Source organism: Onychomys torridus, chromosome 14, assembly GCF_903995425.1.
Source record: "Onychomys torridus chromosome 14, mOncTor1.1, whole genome shotgun sequence".
Taxonomy (NCBI): Eukaryota; Metazoa; Chordata; class Mammalia; order Rodentia; family Cricetidae; genus Onychomys; species Onychomys torridus.
In genome coordinates this window covers 25,252,551-25,272,707 of record NC_050456.1, presented here as the reverse complement: position 1 = coordinate 25,272,707, position 20,157 = coordinate 25,252,551, and the positions used below count along the sequence as shown (strand labels likewise).

The 20,157-nt window shown below is 40.3% G+C and overlaps 1 protein-coding gene across 2 annotated transcripts; it reads left to right on the top strand.

Moving 5' to 3' along the window:
• The first annotated feature begins 1,872 nt into the window (after positions 1 to 1,872).
• LOC118595496 (MAP3K12 binding inhibitory protein 1) lies at positions 1,873 to 19,205 on the top strand. Of its 2 annotated transcripts, none has more exons than XM_036206120.1 (9): positions 1,873 to 2,059; positions 5,478 to 5,597; positions 7,277 to 7,495; positions 7,587 to 7,683; positions 10,054 to 10,119; positions 10,343 to 10,495; positions 12,142 to 12,239; positions 16,209 to 16,247; positions 17,820 to 19,205. In XM_036206120.1, exons 1-9 carry the CDS (start codon positions 1,931 to 1,933, stop codon positions 17,922 to 17,924), a joined length of 1,026 nt encoding a protein of 341 aa, XP_036062013.1. In that variant the 5' UTR covers positions 1,873 to 1,930; the 3' UTR covers positions 17,925 to 19,205. The 2 variants fall into 2 exon arrangements, with proteins under 2 accessions (XP_036062013.1, XP_036062012.1); XM_036206119.1 differs by having other exon boundaries at positions 17,817 to 19,205.
• The last annotated feature ends 952 nt before the right edge of the window (positions 19,206 to 20,157 follow it).

The following is a 20,157-nucleotide window of genomic DNA, read 5'->3' as shown; positions in this document are numbered from 1 at the left end:
GGTCAGCCTGGGCTACACAGAGAGTTCCAGGACAGCCAGGCCTACACAGAGAAACTCTGTTTCAGAAAAACCAAAACAACAGAAGAACAACAAAAAGAAATCAAATAAGACTTGGTATTTGGGCAGAGAGAGAGGGGAAAAGGGAGAGAGAGAAGAGAGAGAGAGAGAGAGAGAGAGAGAGAGAGAGAATGCAACTGTTCTTGTAGAGAGGGCTGGAGGTTGAATCCCAGCACCAAAGCTGAGCAGTTCACATCCTATGCTTCTGGCATCCTTGGTCACTTGTGCATGCGTGCGCGCGCGCATACACACACACACACACACACACACACACACACACAAATTAAAAATTGTGAAATTAAAAGCTTGGATTTCAAAATCAGTCACGACAAACAAAAGAATGAGCAGCACCTTCATCATTCCCCAATATGTAGTAAAAAGTCCTTTACTGCCTAAAAAAAATCTCAAGTTCATTACTTGGCACAGAACAAGGACTCTTAGATTCCCATTACAATTATCCCCTACTAACAAGAGAATCACAGACAAAAATGTGCTAACATCGCAACGAATTGTGAGTTTCTATTAGCTATAAGGACGATTAATTTGAATGAGAAGTTTGCTTGGTTTGGGTTTGAATCTTGTGAAGGCTCTATGGCCAAACCTACGTGTGCTACAAGCTTTACATCTCACTGCTAGCAAGGAAGCAGGCAAGCTTTCTCACGATTCTGTTAAATCTGATGATCACAGAAGTCTTTGGAAATAACTGAGCAAGGGGCTCCTTACAGACAGGTCAAAGGAGTCCTTTCATTTTTATAAACTATCCTTATCCCAGTGTCCTTTGGTTCCTTATTTCTTTTTCATTCAGCCTGTTCTCAAACTATAGAATATACACTAAGCCCATACCTTTCCTGTATGGTAAATGCACTGAACTAACAGGATAGGGACTTTAACATTTTTTTAAGGGTTTCTTTGTGAAACAACACTGGCTGTCCTGGATCTCTATCTGTAGACCAGGCTGTCCTTGAACTCAGAGACCTGCCTGCCTCTGCCTCCAGAATGCTGGGATTAAAGGCATGGGCCAGCATCGCCAGCAAGTTTTAACTCTTTTATCCTTTATCTCTTAAGCTTGCTTTAAAATTTTAATAGAACTCTACATTATACAATTATAACTCTTTCGGTTATAATAAAGCTAATACCCAACAAGTGTCAATTTAGTTTTTTACATCAATTTGAAAGAGTGGCTACATGAAATTAGTTGGTTCATATTTCTATTGGATTTATAGTAAAAAAAATTTAGGATTGAGTGCCCAGTTACTACACTGAAAAACTGGTGCGTATTAGAAACTTGACATGAACAATTTTGCAGATGGAGTCATCACTGTCCTTTCCCGGTAGGAAAATGAGGCATAACGCAGCCCTTTCATTTTTCTTACATTCTTCGTGTCAAATAACCTTGTAGAGATGAAAATGGTCTATCCGGTTACGATCATCCTGGGTGAATTTTCCAGTATTTGGAAACACGGGAGCCCAATTCCATCGCGGACCCACAATCTTATCCCAAGACAACTCCACGCCGCCATGTTAACATTTTAAATTCTAACAGCGGGACTCAAATTCTAACCCTTAACAGTAAGGCTCTGCCAGCATTCACAGGGAGCATCTAAGAGCCAAGGTACACTTCCATGCCAGGGCGACCCTCGGAAAACACGACCAGAGAGGCCCGCCTCGCTCTAGTCGGCACTACACGTTCCCACCGAGCACAGATATCTGGCTCTTGATTGGTCTTCATGCGTGTCTGTCACACGAAGAGGGTGGGGCCTGCCCTCAGCGCTATAGGAGACGCCGTAGTTTTACGTCATCTCGGCGCGACGAAATCCGCGAGGGAGGGGCGGGAGCCCTCTTGGCCGCGGTTGGGGGCTGCCGTGAAGGTGTCATGGCTGCTGCTGCGGAGCAGAGTTCCTCAAGCAGCAGCGAGAGGAACCTGGAGGGAAGCTCCAGCCCCCTCCTCACCCGCGAGGTGCTCTGCGAACTCTTTCGTTCCCTGCACACCCTGACTGGACAGGTAAGTGGAGGTGCGGCGGGGCGTGGGGAGCATCCCGGTCCTCTCCCCTTCGTCCTCCGGGAGGCGGGGGTCGCGGAGCCCTCTGGCGTGGTGTCTGCAGCTGAGATGCCGAGGCCGCGGCTGCCGAGACCCGGAGGAGCCCGGGGCCCAGCTGCCTGGGCCCGGGAGAGGCCAGCTGCACATTCGATGACGAAGCGTGAGTACCAGGTTCTAGAGAAAACCCGGGTCCTGGCGCCAAACCCTTGCAGAAAATCAGCTCGTAAGAGATGGTGAGGGTTAAGGAGGCTCCTGGTGCTTACGGTCCTTTTGCCTTCAGTGTATTTATTGCAGAAATTAATTGGTTAGTATGGCCTGAAACTTTTCCTAGCGCCATCTCCACTCTTTGAGGGGTGTTTTACTCTGTGTTTTCTCTTCTTCTTATTGATTGCACCTATTACTCTTCAAAACGGGGCATGGGGGATGTATAAGGATTTCTAAAATAAAACTTGTAATGTGCCTAAATTTTAGTGTAAATTGTTGCGTGAATTATGTATGGCCAATTCTCACTTCATTGCTACTGTCGTGTAGCTATTAACTAATTGTTTTTGTAGAAATGTCATAATAAAATTGGATTTTAAAAAGTAGGTTCTTTCACTTCACTAGATAAAGTCACTCGTGATATAATGAAGCTGATTTTTAATAAGGAGCAAAAGTATGTTTGCCTGTTTTAAAGAATATTTTATGTCAAACATGTTTCCTAGTTTGTCTGGTCTAGTGCATGAAATGGAAACAATACACATTGTGTCAAGAGCAGTGGTACCCTTGACAATAGGGAGTTTACCTGATTTGTGAGAATTCTTTTTAAAACCCTTAGATAGATGAAGAATTAGTCTTGTAAAATTTAATAAAATTTTAAAGCTTTAGTACATTTATTTTGACTAGCAAACTACTTGGAGTTGTACATTGTCTGGTGTTGTGAGGCAGTTAGTAATGGTCTTCTAAAAAATCAAAACTTTTAAACCTAATTGCTTAATAAGAATTTACCATTTTTTTTCAAAGTCTTGAACACTTTCCTTATTAACATTTCAGTGGTAATATCCCAGATCTTTAAATAGTTCCAAGTCAGAGAACTTTTTGGGCATTGATTTGGAACTTAATGACTTATTCACGTTCTAATGTCAACATGAGAAAAAAATTTTCTTGTCTTCTATGTTTAGAAGTTGCAAAAATAATTTACATTGATAAATGATTTGAACATCTAAAGTATTTTGCTTATTAAATTTTTCAAAATTACATACATTTATTCCAAAGGTTCACATGGAAAAAATGATTAAATCTTAACTTATGGCACCTGCCAAAAAATGTTTAGAGAAAATGAGGTTTTCCTAACATAGTAAAGGAACCTCTATACAAATGTCAGTTAAATGCTAGTTTAGTAATATCAAGTACTTTGAAATATATGATTTAAGCCATACACACTTATAAAGTTTGCCCTTGAGGAGTGTGTCCTTTTGCAACAAATTAAGATGATTTTTAAGTTGTAAATTGCAATATGCCTAAGTTCATCCTAAGTATCATTAAATTATTAGTGTTTTTAAATAGAAAGTATAAAACTGAATTGTTAAAAGGTATTTTTGCTCCAAATGCAAAATATACTAATATTAACCATTTTCTTTCCTCTCATTGGCTCATGTTATCAAGCTAAAGATTTGTTAGCTTGGGTTTTTTTAAAAGAATAATATTTCTACTGAACATACATAATTGAATAATCTATGTTAATAGCGTATTAATAGAAAATTTGAATGCCTGGTTACTGTTCCAAGAGTTATGGGTTAAAATGCATAGAATTCATATTGTTAATGAGGAATTTGCTGAATGAATAATTGGATGTATTTGGGGATCATTTTTAAATTAATTTATGACATTATGGTTTGAGATCAAGTATCTTGAGTTGCCTTTGAAGACTTACATAATTCTGATGAATTGTCATGACAATATGACCCAACCATTAAGATTTCTTTTCTACAGTTATTTTCTCCAGAGAATGTGATACTTTGCTCTGGCTTAAGGTTTGCCTGCTTTTTTCCCCAAACCATCTAAAATTTGCCTTAATCAATTGCAGATCTCTTGGAGGACTATAAACACATGCTGATGGATTACTTTCATACACATTATTGAATGCAGTAATCTTACTAATTAATGACAAATCTTAACTTAGTTATAAGCTTATCTTTGCCACGATAGCCTATGTATAATTTCATATTTCTTTATGTCTGCCAAATATGGACTTCAGATGTTTCTGTCTCAGCAGTAAGTGTCTATATCCATTATAAACTGAGTGCTTATTTTGGGAGCCGGAGATTTCTTTGGTTCCATAGACAGTGATTCATGTTTTGGTTTTTTTATTCTTACAACTTATTAGATTTATATTTGAACTCATGAAACTTGTATCTTTACTTTGTGAAAAATATGACTAATTTTCAATAAGTTATTCTTGCAAAATAAGATATAATTAACTTGCTTCCACTATGGAAGCACCATCCTTATACGATGCTATGATACATGTCCTTAGAAAAGTTTATAGGGATTCCCTCATACTCAGTCAAGTGATTATAGATGGAAGCCTCTCCCTCTATAAAGTTTTGATTGATTTTGATATTAATTTTATATCCAGGTTCTTGGTAGTTTTCTGGATATAATTTTGTTCTAATAAATCACTAGCTGATGAGAAATTTTCATGTAATGAGACTTACAGTTTTTTAGAAAATCCTTAGGAAACATCCTGGTCATCCAGTTCTGGCAATTTGTTATGCTGCTGTGGAAAAGTACTTGTTTTTCAGTTCAACAATTTCATAACTGATATTTTGTTTTTTATTTAAAGTAGTTACTGCCATCTATCCCTATGTGTGAATAATCTTGGTTATTTTTTTAAATTGGTTAAATTTGAAAACAATAAAAGTGAGAAGCCTTCGAGAGAATGACTCTTTTAGGCATGTGTTTGTGTGATGTGTAACAAAGAGAATACACTTTCTGGAACTTCTGGAAAGCAGCTGTGCTTCCTGTGTAGAATGCTTAGTTGGAATTAGTAGAGTCCGACTAGGGCAGACCTATTTTGGGACACCCTCCAAAGGTATTGTAGACACCAAAGTATCAAAAGAGGTCCGTCGTTTTACCTTCCATGGGTGGCTTCTACTCAAAGATACAAACATAGGAACAGAATTAGAATAATAAGGTGTTTTTATTCATTTTTTTTTCAAAGCTGTACCCTTTGATTTTTAAAATGGCAGCTAGGTAAAGCATTTTATTATGTCATTGAAACTTAGTAACTTTGAGCAAAATAGGCATGTATTACTCCATAGAAATCTTATTTTTGTGATAATCCCAGATATACAGCTTAATCATGTAATTTTTGTGATGTTGCTGGTTTGCTCCTTTAAAGCTTAACCTCAGAGATGATGTGGTGAAAATTACAATCGATTGGAACAGGCTCCAGAGCCTCTCTGCATCCCAGCCTGCATTGCTTCTCACTGCACTTGAACAACACGTTTTGTGTTTACAGGTAAATTCCATATTGGAAATGTTTACTGTGATAGTGAAATAGAAATTAATTACGGTTAGATAAGCTGCAGTACCTGTCAGTTCTACCTCAGCACTCTGTTAATAGTGTTATTAATGAAAGGTTACTTAAATCTATACCAAGTCTAAGTCTGCTCGTTTCACTCTGGATAGTTATGAGAAGATAGCCCAATAGGCCGATGTGGGTATGAAATTGAATAAATGCAATTCTATTCAATTCTAGGCTTTGCTGAAAATTCAATACAGTTCATCTCTGGTGGGTTATAATTAAGCAATAAGACACGGCAGGTGTGAGTCCTGCTATGCTAATGATTCCATGCCTTGGGTGAGTTTGAAGGCTCATGGAGTGCTTTCAGTGGTTCAAGAAGTGGCATTATCCCAGCATGACACATCCTGGAGTGTCTGTTGCAATTAAACAGTTTCAGCATAGTTTTTAAAAAGAAAGTCATTTCTGTGACATTAATGTTTCATCTTAGTCAGTAGCCAGTCACTGTTTCCTTTAATAATTTGGAATAATTTATCTTTGATATTGGCAGTCAATATTGAATTATTTATAATAGTATTGTTACATTTTTTAATATTTCAGTTTAAGAAATGAACAGTGTTGTGACCTTGCTGGTTGTTGTTGAGCATCTCTGCAAGCATAATTGGCGTGAGTTGCAGGTTCTCTCTAATCAAAGTGAGACGTGAAGCATCAGGGATGAGCAGAGCTGCTTCTCCCTGCCGGTCACTGTCGTGCGCTGGGGATGCTCTAAGGTCTCAGGAGTGCTCGGCATAGCAAACAGCGAGACAAACAAAATTGTATGGAAAGATGCTCGCGATACTGTTTAGGAATAATGTGTTCATTTTCAGCCCTGCATTCATTAAATAAGTTAACAGTTTGCTTAAAGGGCAGGTGATGAGCTATAGAACTCAGTTGTGGGCCATGTTGGGGTGGGGATGGCTAGGAAGACCAGAAGTAGGTGAATTTCCACTATGAAGAAGCATTTTTTTTTAAACCTACTCTAGTTAGAATGATCTGTCTTTGTAGCATGGTTTGTTTTGTTTGTTTTGTTCTTTTTTTTTCCCCCTTTCTCCTCCCATTGTTCATTTTCTTTATAAAATTTCATTTCCTGACCTAATAAGATACCTTGCTATGTCAGAAAAGGGCTGACTGTTCACTTAGTGTGACACCCATATGCTTCATCTCCATGTTCTCCCATTCACTTTGGCCAACTACTTTGAAGTGGAGAGTCTCCAGATCCTGTGATAATGCAGGGCGTTGCTGAGGGAGAGAGTACTGCTCTCCTGCTAAGGAGGGGGAATAGGAAGCCGGGGCTCTGAGTGACGTGTTAATTAAGAGGCATCCGGGCCAGAGACTAAAGGCTTTGATTTGGCACAAAATAAAAGATGAGTGACAGGATGATTTCCTCAAAGAACAATTTAAATTTCCTCAGGTTTTCTTTTTCTTTCTTCTTTTATTTTAATAATTTTATAGCAGACGAGAAGGGCAACAGTAGTAGACACGGAAAACACGTGTGTGGTCAGACCTGCATTTCCGTGTGCGCCAGCTTTCTGTGTTTAATAACTGATAAGGGTCACTTACTCAGCATCAGTTTATATAAATACATCACCAATTTAGATTCATTCGAACCTGAGCAGATGTCACTGTGTTCCTTTCAGCCTTTTTTAGCAAAACTTCAGTCTTCAATTAAAGAGAATTCAACTGCTGTAGAAGAGACAAGACAAACAGAAGTAGAGAGCGAGAGTGAAGTAAATGCTAAGCATCCCACTGGGGACCTACAAGATGAAGGGAAGCCCAAAGACTGTGATGTAGATGTGAAAAAGACACAAGTCCATTTTGATCCAGAAGTAGTTCAAATAAAGGCTGGCAAAGCAGAAGTAAGTTTGGGGTGGCGCAGGTTTAGGGGCAGGGGACATTACTTTTAAAAGTTCTGTTGTGTTTGATTGTTAAAATGTTTGTTGTTTGTAGATTGACAGACGAATATCTGCATTTATTGAAAGAAAACAAGCTGAAATCAATGAGAACAACGTCAGGGAATTTTGCAATGTTATTGATTGTAATCAAGGTAACTAGAAGTTTATTTTTATAGGACTTTAAATATTTTGACAATTGCTGTAATATTTTGTTTTAAAAATGAATAACATTAAGAACAAAATTCAGTTTTACAGGTTTTTAGTTGGTAATTAAGGCAATATGAATTGTCTTTTATTTAGCAATGGCTGTGTTATCAAGCTGATTTCCATTTTTGTTAAACAAGAATCAAGTGAAGGGAAACTATAGAGACAGATGCTTCCCGTAGGAGTGAGAAGGTGGAAGAAGTGCGTTTAGGAAGTGGAGGTGGATGCTGGATGGCTGGGTTGTACAGACTCACCATTAGGAAAGAACAAAGCAGTGTGACTTTCAGGTCTGTGAATGTTTCTGTGAGGTTAATTCAGTGACCTTAGTAAAGCATTCTTCAAGAGGAAGCAGTTTTCTTTTTACTCCTGAGTTTCATCAGGGAGCTGTCCTGGAGTTTAGGATTTTTTCCTTTTTATTGTGCTTACATTTACTGTTTTTCGTTAGTCTCCTCCTTCCCCTCTTCATTTGATGCTGCAGTGAGTTTCAGGTCTTGCAGTGTGCCTGCAGAACACCTTAGACTGTGGAGCACTGCCATAGATCATACTCAGTTATCCTTGTAAGAACCAGTGCAAATAGTTCTTAGAAAAGTGTGGAGAAAGGTTCATAACTGGACTCAACGTTTTTGTTACTGCCTTTCATATCTGTTGGCTAATGATTATAAGCATGGAATTGTCAGTTGAACCTGTAAGTGACTCATAATCACATTGATACAGGATGCTCTTAACATAGTAATGTAAGCTCACTTTGGGTTCTAAATTTCTTTTTCTACTGTTAACTTCTGTGGGTCTCTAGATTTAGCCTTTTAGAACAGGTGTGAGGGTGGCAAATCTCAGGTGCGACAGTCCAGTTGTATGCACCTCAAGAGAAAGATTTGTCGAGGGGTGAGTGCCTGTGTCACTAATGTTACTCTCCTGTTCTTCCTGCTAACTCTATTATTATAAACCATCAGGGGATAGAAATTGACAAGAATTGAAATGCTCAGCAGGATTCCTTGGCCCATTCAGTCCCTTGCTGGCTCAAAACAGTGCTAGCAAGAATTGCTGTGGAGAGTGACTAGCTCCAGGCATTCACTGTCCCCACACCACGCTGCATTTCTCTGATGGTCTGTGCATTTGGAATATAGCCCTGGAATGGATCATAGCTTTTTTTTTTTTTATAAATAACCTTAGACCAATGGAAGGATAAAAAGGATAGAGAAGTGTAGCCCCTTAGATATTTTGAGGTGTTTCCAAAGTAAAGAAAATGAGTCTGTTTAGTCTTTAAATGGGAAAGATTACGTGGGTTTGCAATTTTATTTACAGTTTGACTTATCACAGATGTGTTAAACTTAAGCTTTAAAAAATATATTTTAATGTGTTAGTATATTTTTTAAAGACCTTTCAGTTGGTCTAAGAAAACAAATTTTTTAAAAAATCAGATTTCATGGAATAACTTTAACTCATTTTACACCCACTTTTTACAAAATAATTATGGGAATTTATCAGAAAATTTACTGCCAATGTGTAGCTTTACTGTTACTTCAAGTATTAGCATATTTCTATATGTTATTGTATTATATACTATGCGTTTTTATATTAAAATTATGCTGATATTTACTAATATATATTGTTAACATATTTCTAATTTCTTTCCTTATAAATTTGAAAGAAATTATAGTTTTCACCTTGATAAAAATATTGGGAAAATATTTCCACAACCTATGTTTTTTAAAATTGTAGTTTTTAAAAAGTAGGATTGAGAAGAGTGATGCCTTTTTGATCCAGACATTTTCAATAAACATTGGAAATCAGGAACAGAGGGAAAGTGTATGCTGTACTTGAGGTTTCAATGTGCATTTGAGTCTTCAGGGCCTTTTTTATCTGAAGTTCCGAGATTTAAAAAAAGTATAAAATAGACAATCGGTCCATTTGTTAGATGTTCACTAATTTGGGAATAACAAAAATGCTTTTAGTTTTTAAAGATAATTTGGTAAATTGGAGTTAAAATATGGTGCTTTAGAATATATGAATTGTTTTCTCCAAAGGTTGGTGGCTCTTAGTAATAACTAATTTTTTAAAAAATCATCAGAAGTTATGTCACTTAATGTTAAAGATTTTTCTATATGTAAATCTGAACATTAGATAAAAATATTACATGTGATTCAATTCAGAGAGTAAAGATCACCCAAATTATTCTGTATTTGATAGTAATGTAATTATTATTACTTTTATTTTTAATTTTCCTCTGCATAAAATATGAATTAGTAGAAGTTTATTATAATCGTATACATTTGTAGTTAAGATTGCATTTGAACTAAATTTATCTAAATTCTCCCTAGAAAATAGTTGTGCAAGAACTGATGCCATCTTTACTCCTTACCCTGGATTTAAAAGTCATGTCAAGGGTAAGTAGCCTGTCTGGCCCTGGCAGAAGTCTTTTGTGGCCTTATAACAGTATGGAATAGAAATGGTTCTCGTCTAAACTTTTATTCTGAAACAAAACATTGCTTTTCTTCCTCTTTGAGCTTTTGGTTAGGTGATCATTGTGGAAAAAAAAATACTGTTAGGGAGAGAGAATTTCTGTTTTTGAAACATAAATTCACATAGGCTTAACGTTTCTTAACTTAGTTTCTAGAGTTGTGAATACATACGGCCCGCAGACTAGACCTGAAGGAACTGCAGGGTCAGGTCACAAACCTACCGGCAGGCTTCGAGACTGTGGAAATGAGGCCACGGAAGAACGACTCCGGAATATTGAGGCTCACCTGCGACTGCAGACAGGTAAGCAGAGTTAGGGGTGTTCTGTCCTGCGCCTTTGCAAGTCTCAAGGAAGTTAGATTCCTGTAGCTTCTGGATCTTCCCTGAGCATCCATTGTAAAGCCCTCTTTCCAGGAGCAGGACACAGGTGCTGCCATCAAGGAATCTATCAAGTTCTCTGGTTAGCTTTTCTCCTTATACTCTCGCCGCTTTCTAATTGGGAAACAAATTCTAAATCGACTCTGTTAGCCTCGGCTTATTGAAGTTACAACAGAAAATCAATGTAATGTGTTGCTATGGCGAATTTCAGAACCTGTATGACTGACTACCTCTAATTGTTATTAGCCCCTCTGCCAGCTACCCAATGTAGACAAATGTGGTCCTGGTCCTCAGTGCCCTCCTGACAATTAACATACAAATGACTAAGTACCATGGGGAAATGAACCCATGTTTATTCAACAGTACTGTCTCTGAAAGTGTCCGGCCTATGGCAGCATAGTACTTCACATTACTCTGTGGAGGTAGGTGGTGTTCCTATTGGGAAGGGAGTAAGACAGAAGTCCAGAGAGCTCAAGCAGCTTGCCCAGGATGTTGCAGTAGTGACAGCTGGAACGCACACGCAGTCTCACCCATTAGTCACCGTGTTCTTGATTCTCCTTCTGAATGCCCCTTTCTACTCCCTCTCCACAATTGCTGCCGTCCAGGAAGCTACTGTGATCTCTGCCTTGGAGTGACAGGTCTGTTTGTCACTAAACCTCCTCCTCTAGGTCATTTTTCACCCTGTGGCCAAATTGTAGATTTTGAGGCTCACATCTGATCTTGTTTCTACCCAGCTAAAACTTCTTTACTAGGTCTCTGTAGCTCCCAAACACATAGCAAACTCAGTACTCAGCGGGGAGACTGTGGTCTAGACCAGGCAGGTTGCAGTGGTGAGCTTGCAGGAGTAGCAGGGTTCTGAATATAACAATGAACTCAATGCCCAAGTCTCTTCAGTACACCATGCCCTCCTCCCACAGAACTTCAGGTGAGAATTACGGGGAAGCCCAGCTAAAGGGTTTTCTAGGAGAGATACACATGCTTGGAGAAGGTGAAGAAAGTGACAGGGAAGCCTAGCCATCAACTGGCACTGTCATCTTGTCTCTGCGGTATTTCTCCTCCTAAGTAACTGCCACCCTGTTAGAAACCCCACTTTCTACACAGAAACTGTTTGGTGTCCCGTAAGATGAAGTTTGTAAAAACCTTGTAGCAATGTGGGATGCATAAGCAGTATATAGAAAGCAGAAGTCTGTAATTTGTCTCATAGAATTCAAAGTGAAACCGTAACTAAGACTTAAACCATGAGTTAAGGATTTCAATTTATTTTGCTTTCATCTGTTTTTTTCTTAAGTTAAAGTGATTTTCATTCTTATGTCTTTAAATGATATTTTAAGAATAAAAATGGAGCCGGGCGGTGGAGGCGCATGCCTGTAATCCCAGCACTCGGGAGGCAGAGCCAGGCGGATCTCTGTGAGTTCGAGGCCAGCCTGGGCTACAGAGCGAGATCCAGGAAAGGCGCAAAGCTACACAGAGAAACCCTGTCTCAAAAAAACCAAAAAAAAAAAAAAAAAAAAGAATAAAAATGGTAAAAACAGAATTATTAAGATTTTAGCATTTTTCCCCCATAAATGTAGGTGGCCCAGTACCAAGAGACATTTATCAGAGAATTAAAAAGCTTGAAGATAAAATCCTTGAATTGGAGGGCATCTCTCCTGAATACTTTCAATCTGTAGTAAGTATCAATGTCTTTTAAAATCAAAGTGTTACTTTAGTTTGGGGTTGTTCGTTATGTGGTCGTGCACTCATTGGTCCACGTGTGAAACACTGTTCTCAGGTAAGAGGTAGAGGAGCTCAGGCCTGTGGAGGTGGTCATCTGCTTCCTACATCCCGATTCTGGGGATTTTTCAGTGTAAGAGCTCTTGTCAGCCTCGTCTCTAGAGACTGTGTCCGGCCGTCTTCGTGTCATAATCACTCAGCCCGTGGTGGTCCAGCCTGCGACTCAGTGCAGCCTTGTGAAGCAACAGACCCTTCCTTTTGGAGCTCGGTCTCTGCCTCGCTGACTGTCCCTCCAGACTCGGACTCAGCTCCCAAACCTCCCACTCTCCCCATTGTCTTTGCCTTGACACAGACGTTTTCTTGACAGACTGGCCTGTATCTGTGCAGTTCCTCCACTCGCATGTCCATTCAGTCATTCTTTTTAAATGTTGATTCTTTGGGGTTTCACATCATGCATTTGTCACATCCTGCACTCTGACCCCACTCATCTCCCCGTCCCTCGCATCGGCCAGATTAAAAACAAAACACAGAACCATCAAACGAGAGAGGAACGTTGTCGTGGATGCTGTAGTGTGACCCCTTGAATCACACAGGTCACCCTTTAGTCCATACATCTTCCAAGTGTTCACTGCCACAAGTCATTGGTCCAGCTTGAGGCCTCTGGCTTCTGCTCTGCCACTGAACATGGGCTGTCACTGGGGCTCCTCTTGGATATCCTGTTGTCCTGTGTCATGGAGATCCTTCAGGTTTGGAGGTTCGTTCTTAACCCCTTTCTCAAGGACACTGAGAAACTCTTTCAGACGTCTTCCAAGGAGGTACTTTTCTTTTCTCATGCTTGTTTTGCTGTGTGCGTGTTTGAGTTTTGAGACAGGTTCTTACTATATAGCCCATAGCTTAGGCAGGCCTTGAACTCCCAATCCTCCGGTGTTAGCTTCCTTCCAAAGTTTACTAACTAAACCATCAGCCGAACCCTATCCATTTATTTACTCATGCACTTGATGTCTGGTCCATTCTGTGTGTCCCAAGGTGAACCTTGAAAGGTTCAAAAAAGAGCAAGAAACAGATGTGGACCTCGGTGTGGTAGTGCATTCCTTTAATCCCAGCACTCAGGAGGCAGAGGCAGGAGGACCTCTAAGTTTGAGGCCAGCCTGGTCTACAGAGTGAGTTCCAGGACACAGAGAAACCCTGTCTCAAAAAGCAAGTTAAAAAAAAAAAAAGAAAAGAAAAGAAACACGTGGAAACATAAGCAATAAGTTCTCTAGTATGAGCAAAGCACTGTGAGACTATCCTAGTAAACTATGTTATGTGTTTACTGTTTTCAAGTACCATAATTAAAGTTAGTCTTTAGAAGTACTCATAAAGATTGTATCTTTTAAATACACTAGTAGCTACAGTCTTAAAAACTTTAAGTTACAGCTGAGAGGTGGTGGTGGTGCATGCCTTTAATCCCAGCACTGAAGAGACAGAGCCAGGTGGGTCTCTGTGAGTTCAAGGCCAGCCTGGTCTACAGAGTGAGATCCAGAACAGGCAATAAAACTACACAGAGAAACCCTATCTCAAAAACAACAATAAAAAACAACAACAAAAAAACAAAAAAAAAACAAAAAAAACTTTAAATTACAACTGAGTAGTGGTGGCATACACCTTTAATTCTGCCTCCCAAGTACTGACTTGGGAGGCAGAGACAGATGGATCTCTGAGTTCAAGGCCAGCCTGGTCTACAGAGTGAAGTTTCAGGATAATACAGAGAAACCTTGTCTCAAAAAACCAAAACCCAAACAAAACAACTTTAAATTACTATGTTAAAACATTTCCATGTTTAAAAACATTTACATTAAAAGATGCTGCACATATTGATGCTTCTTATAGTTTTCTGCTTTTTATAATAGTTTACTTGGGAGTTTGTTTTTCAACAAATGGAAAGAACTTTAGTTCTTTTGTTCTGAGAATCAAATACAATTTTCTTTTTTCTGTTAATGTTCACCTTTTCATATGCTGTACTCTGACGTTACCCATGCAAATCAACCTTGATCTGGCTTTTATAAGCTTCTCCATGTTTAGAGTTCATCTATATATGAATCTATATAAAAAAAACATTTCAATTAAAATCTTTTTGTAGTTCAGAAATTCAATTTCCAACAAGCGATCACTCCTTAAGACATATAAGGACTCAGTGTTTCCTTATGTCCTAACCAGAAAAGCTGGAGTATAGTCCACATAGTCTTTCTGTTCACTTGGAGATAATATACAACATTATGCCATTACTCTAGAGAGAGTAAGGAATACAGACTTCTTAGTTCCTGTCAGTGTGAAGATAACCCTTGAGTTGACTGATGGGTAGCTCCTAGAGAGGACTTGCTCTATTATGGATTGCCAAATATAAAATCTTTCCATTTGGCATCTGTGCAGAGGACAGAGTTAGTCTGAATGTCTAAACCTTTCCAGTTCTGTGCTATTAACTTGCATATATCATGGCTAGTACTAATCCATATGCTGTCTTCCATCCAAAGATGTAATTTTAAAGATCTAGAAATCGTTTTTTCACAAAGCACCACTTTATCCCAACTTGCCATCATCTGTCCTTTTCTGAATGCCTAACTCAGCCCAGCTAATCTCCATCTGTATTTCTGATTCTTCTCTCCAATGCAGCTGTGGAGTCAGTAAGCCTCATGCCGGGGAGTATTGCAGAGTTCTCACTCACTGTTTCAACCAGCTTTTCAGCACAGAGTGTCTCAGTCATCTCAGGTGTAGGTCATAAAATTCAGAAAATAATTTGCTGTTTCTGTCTTCATACCTTTCTCTACTTTCAAATTCACATTCTCCTAAAGAGCATCACCCCTCCAGATTTTTCATTTCTATCAATGACAGAATCATTTTACTAACCAGAAACTGGACTTCTCCTACATCCAGTCACCAACCGCTGTCAGTGTGTCTCTCTTAACTGTTTGCTTCCCATCCTGTCCGCATCTCAGGATGTTACTTCACACCTACACTCATAGCACTGTCTCTTCTGTCTTAGTTGATCTGTTGCTAAAATAGTGTAAAGCTTTCCAAATACTGTTTTTACAAGTCACTTCCCTGCTAAAAGCTTTCAGTAAATCCTTCCTGGAAAAAATAAAAAGGCTCTGGATAGAGCATTGAGGTTTTCCTACAATTTGGTGGCTGCTGCTGCTACTTATTTTTTATTTTTTAAATTTATTGAATCTTTGGGGAGAAAGCCACTGTCAGATTGGCTCCATAACACATGGTTCCCTGAGTCTTGCTGTAGCAGCCAAGGGGCTTTATCATGGTCTCCTTGCACAGCTGAGACTCCTCAGGGTAAGGAATACCTTTGTTGGAGAACAAGGCAGCAGAACATGGTTTTGTTTTGTTTTTTAAATGTATATAAGTGCTCCATTTGCATGTTTGCCTGCACTACAGAAGTGGGCATCAGATCTCATTGTTGTGAGCCATCATGTGGGTGCTGGGAATTGAGCTAAGGACCTCTGGAAGAGCAGCCAGTGCTTTTAACTGCTGAGTCATCTCTCCAGTGGCTTCTGCTTAAACAGAGCATTCTGTATTATTTAGAACAGATCCACAATAAACTAAAAAGCCACAGAAAAAGGACATGAGGGGCTTGTTGTTTCATTTAGTTAATACTAAGCTTCTGTAAACTAGAAAGAGCACCTTTTTCCACGTTTACTGGAGCTCATGAGAAGCTAGTAATGAATGGGAAGTAGTAGGTATTTGCCAGAGAGGAGCTTGCTGTTACACTCATCTATACTACGATGTACCAGTACCCATGTGGAGGTAACTTCGTAGACAGTGCTTGGCAAGATTGGAGTTTGGCTTGGGGTTCCCGGGTGCTGTCATTGACTGCAGTCTTCCATAAGGAAGTTATGCTGATATTTTCTAAACACTGATTATTTTGTTACTTTTAAACTAGAACTTCTCTGAAAAAAGAAGAAAAGTCCAGCCTCCTCAAGTAAGTTCTTTTGTCTTCCTTTGGATTTCCAAAATAGATTGATGAGCTTTCTATCTTAATAATAGTGTCCACTCTGGCTGCATTTAGGTCATGCCTTGGCAGACTTTAGGTAGAATTTAAGAGCATAGAATGATTCCAACAGCCCAACTAAATATAAAAGTCTTTACCTTTTTTAATAGAAGAATATTTAGGTTAGGAAACACTTAAATGTCCTAATAACTTCAGTGTCCTCCCCTCTCCCTATTATGGACACTATTAATTAGCACTATCTAAATAAAAAGAGGGTGACTTCATGACTGGAGAGATGGCTTGGTGGGCAAAGTACTTACAGCACATTCAACAGGACCTGAGCTCCGACCCTAGCACCTGCATCTAGAGCAGGGTGGAGTGGTGGAGGTCTGTCCGCTCAGCACTGGGAGGTGCAGGGTGGAGTGGTGGAGGTCTGTCCGCTCAGCACTGGGAGGTGCAGGGTGGAGTGGTGGAGGTCTGTCCGCTCAGCACTGGGAGGTGCAGGGTGGAGTGATGGAGGTCTGTCAGCTCAGCACTGGGAGGTGCAGGGTGGAGTGGTGGAGGTCTGTCAGCTCAGCACTGGGAGGTGCAGGGTGGAGTGGTGGAGGTCTGTCCGCTCAGCACTGGGAGGTGCAGAGTGGAGTGATGGAGGTCTGTCAGCTCAGCACTAGGAGGTGCAGAGTGGAGTGATGGAGGTCTGTCAGCTCAGCACTGGGAGGTGCAGAGTGGAGTGATGGAGGTCTGTCAGCTCAGCACTGGGAGGTGCAGGGTGGAGTGGTGGAGGTCTGTCCGCTCAGCACTGGGAGGTGCAGAGTGGAGTGATGGAGGTCTGTCCGCTCAGCACTGGGAGGCAGCAGGGCTTCAGTGTTTGGTTTTTGCTATAGATGATGAGGATTCACATGACTTCTGGTTTTTTTTAATTTTTTTTTTTAAAGATAGATTTATTTATTATGTATACAGCATATATGACTGCAGGCCAGAAGAGGGCCCCAGATCTCATTACAGATGGTTATGAGCCACCATGTTGTTGCTGAGAATTGAACTCAGGACCTCTGGAAGAGCAGTCAGTGCTCTCAACCTCTGAGCCATCTCTCCAGCCCCTTTTTTTTTTTTTCCTTCAGAGCTGAGGATTGAACCCAGGGCCTTGCACTTGCTAGGCAATCGCTCTACCACTGAGCTAAATCCCCAGCCCTCTGTTTTGTTTTTTACAAAAGCTTTTACTAGCCTTTCAAAGCACGGAAACTCCATGAGAGCTTTGTCATTAGGAAAGAGAAGCAGGTTAGCATGGCTCTGTTTACATATGCATTTGTTCTATGTTGTTGGGATGGGATCCAGTGCCTCACATATGCCAGGCAGATGCCCTGCGCTGAGCCGTAAGGTTACAGAAGAAACAGAAGCCTAGTTAGTGAGTGCCTTTAACTTATGGCGCGGTCCCATCCACAGCTGTCAGTCTCACACGGCCGTACACTGCTGTGCTGCTGCATGTTAGTTCACTTAGCACTTTATCTGCAGTAAGGAACTGCAGGCTTATTCAGCAATCTGTGTTCCTCTTATTTCCAGCAGAACTATTCCCTGGCTGAACTGGATGAGAAAATTAGTGCCCTCAAACGATCCCTGCTCAGAAAATCAAGAGAAGCAGAATCCATGGCAACTCACCACCTTCCGTGAGAACTGCCTCATCACAATGCTTTCCTTTAAGATGCATGTGCGTGTAACTTACATGTGATTAACTGTTTGCAGCATATTTATCAACATAAACTTTTCTGTGAAGTCAAGGTTTATTTTCACATGAGTCTGACTTGCAGCACACAATCAAGTATTCCAGTGTCTGGAAATGATGTCAACCTTGAAAATAGCACTGTAGGAATTTATTTCCTTCTGTTTTAAAGGAGGCATTTTGGATATTGAAAAACTTAATTTGAAATAACTTCTTTTGGTGATCTACCAGAGATTATTATTTTGATAGTGATATTTAAAAGGACTTTATATTTATAACATTGGATAACCAGTTTCTTAGTTTATATTAGTATTTTGTACATAGTGGGCAATTATCAAAAATTTATTGACAAAAAAAACCCTGACAAATGCATGTATATAAACTTTTTTCCATATGTTTTTCTTACTGTAAATAAACAGTTGATCAACTTTATCATTCTGCTGGCTGTGTGGCCTTGATCAAGTTAATCTCTTTGTGCCCTGATTTGCTGCTCTAAAGAGAAAGGACAGGAGAGCCTCCTTCATTGATGGCTGTGAAGAACAGTGAGCAGAATCCTGCTGCTCTGTCCTGAAGGAGTGATGTAGTGCACATTAGCATTTAATGCGTCCATCTTTGGACAGCAATAAAGCCTCCACAGAGAAGTTTTATCGCCACAGCTGGAAACAGCATGTAAAAGATGCAGCTGCAGTACGTCCAGTAAATACACCGTAGCTGTTTGAGGATTGTTTGGCGGCAGGAATCAGAACTGTCCCTCGGACCACTTGTAAATGAGGAGAGGTTAGAAGAGAATCGGGAACCCGGAGCTTGACTGGAGGAAGCATAGCCAGCCATCAGTCTGACTCACTGGCCTGACTGTGCTGTCCGCAGCGCACTCTGTTTCCGGCTCTCCCTCTCTGCCTTTTCTTGACGGCATGTGTCACTTATGCAGTCAGGGTATTCTCTCTACTGGCTGGCCTTTCCAGCCCTCTCTGCGCTTTGGCTTCACCATGTGAACTGATACAATAGTTCTGTCTCTATAACCTCAATTTATATTCTTCAATGGCTGAGCCATCTCTGTAGCCCAGCTTAACTTCTTTTTTTTTGGGGGGGGGGGGGTTGTTACCATTTATTTGTGAAGTTAAAAACAAGCTTTAAAAAGTAAAAACTGCCATACAATTTTTTTTTGTTGTTCTGTTCTCATTTTTTTTTCTCAGTTTATCTCATCTTCAACAGATGACAACGTACCAGGCCAGTCCTGGGTTGGGGTGGGTATAGGGTGGGGCCAGGGAAGAGCAGTGGGAGAGAGAAAGGGGGAAGAGGGAAGAGAGAGAGATGGGCAGGGCAGGAGGGGCCTGCAACACAAAACTAAATCACAAAGAACAGAACAAATCCATAAAATGATTTATAAAGAGAAATATATAAATCTCTACCACCACCCCCCCCCCCCAATGAGGGAAGCAGTTCACTTCCTCCTTACTGCCTGGGGCCCTATTCTTGTTTTTAAATAAACTTCTTAAAAGGAAGTCACTCTTGCTATCTCTTTTTTTCGTTTTTTCGTTTGTTTGTTTGTTTGTTTGAGTTAGAGTTGGAACATTCCTTGGACCAGCTTAACTTCTAATTGTCTCTGATTGGCTTTAGTACAGTGTCATCCCAACTCTTAGAACCTCACCTCCAAGAACCACTCCTTACTGTTGCCTCTGCGGAGAAAGCCAGAACTAAGTGCCATGCCGATGTCCGCTAGTGCGGGGAAATTCGCCCAGAGTAAGGTCTGGCAATAACTGTTCTAGAGCTAGCAGGCTTCCAGCCTTTTGTCCTTTCTTGGGTGCATCACTCACTGAAAAGTGAGACCAGGAGTTAGGGAGGCTTATTGCTCCCTTAATCCAAGCTACCCGATGACCATTCCTTTAGGGGTTTTGTTACCTGACAGTTTCTCACCCCAACTGTTTCCTCCTAATGGTGTTGTCCTTAAATGGGTCTGGAAAGTGGTTAGAAGAGGCCTTGCTTCCAGGGACAGCAGAACACCTCTGCCCTAGTCCATCCCAGGTTACACTTTATCAAGTGTTTCCTAAGGGCTTGGCCTTCCCTCACTCCTGGCTGAAGCTGGATATTTACAAACCAGAGTGTCTTGGTCCTTGAGACACCCAGGTTTGGAGAAACATGCTTCTCCTGCTTCCTTGAAGTAGATCCCGCTCCAGACATGCGCTC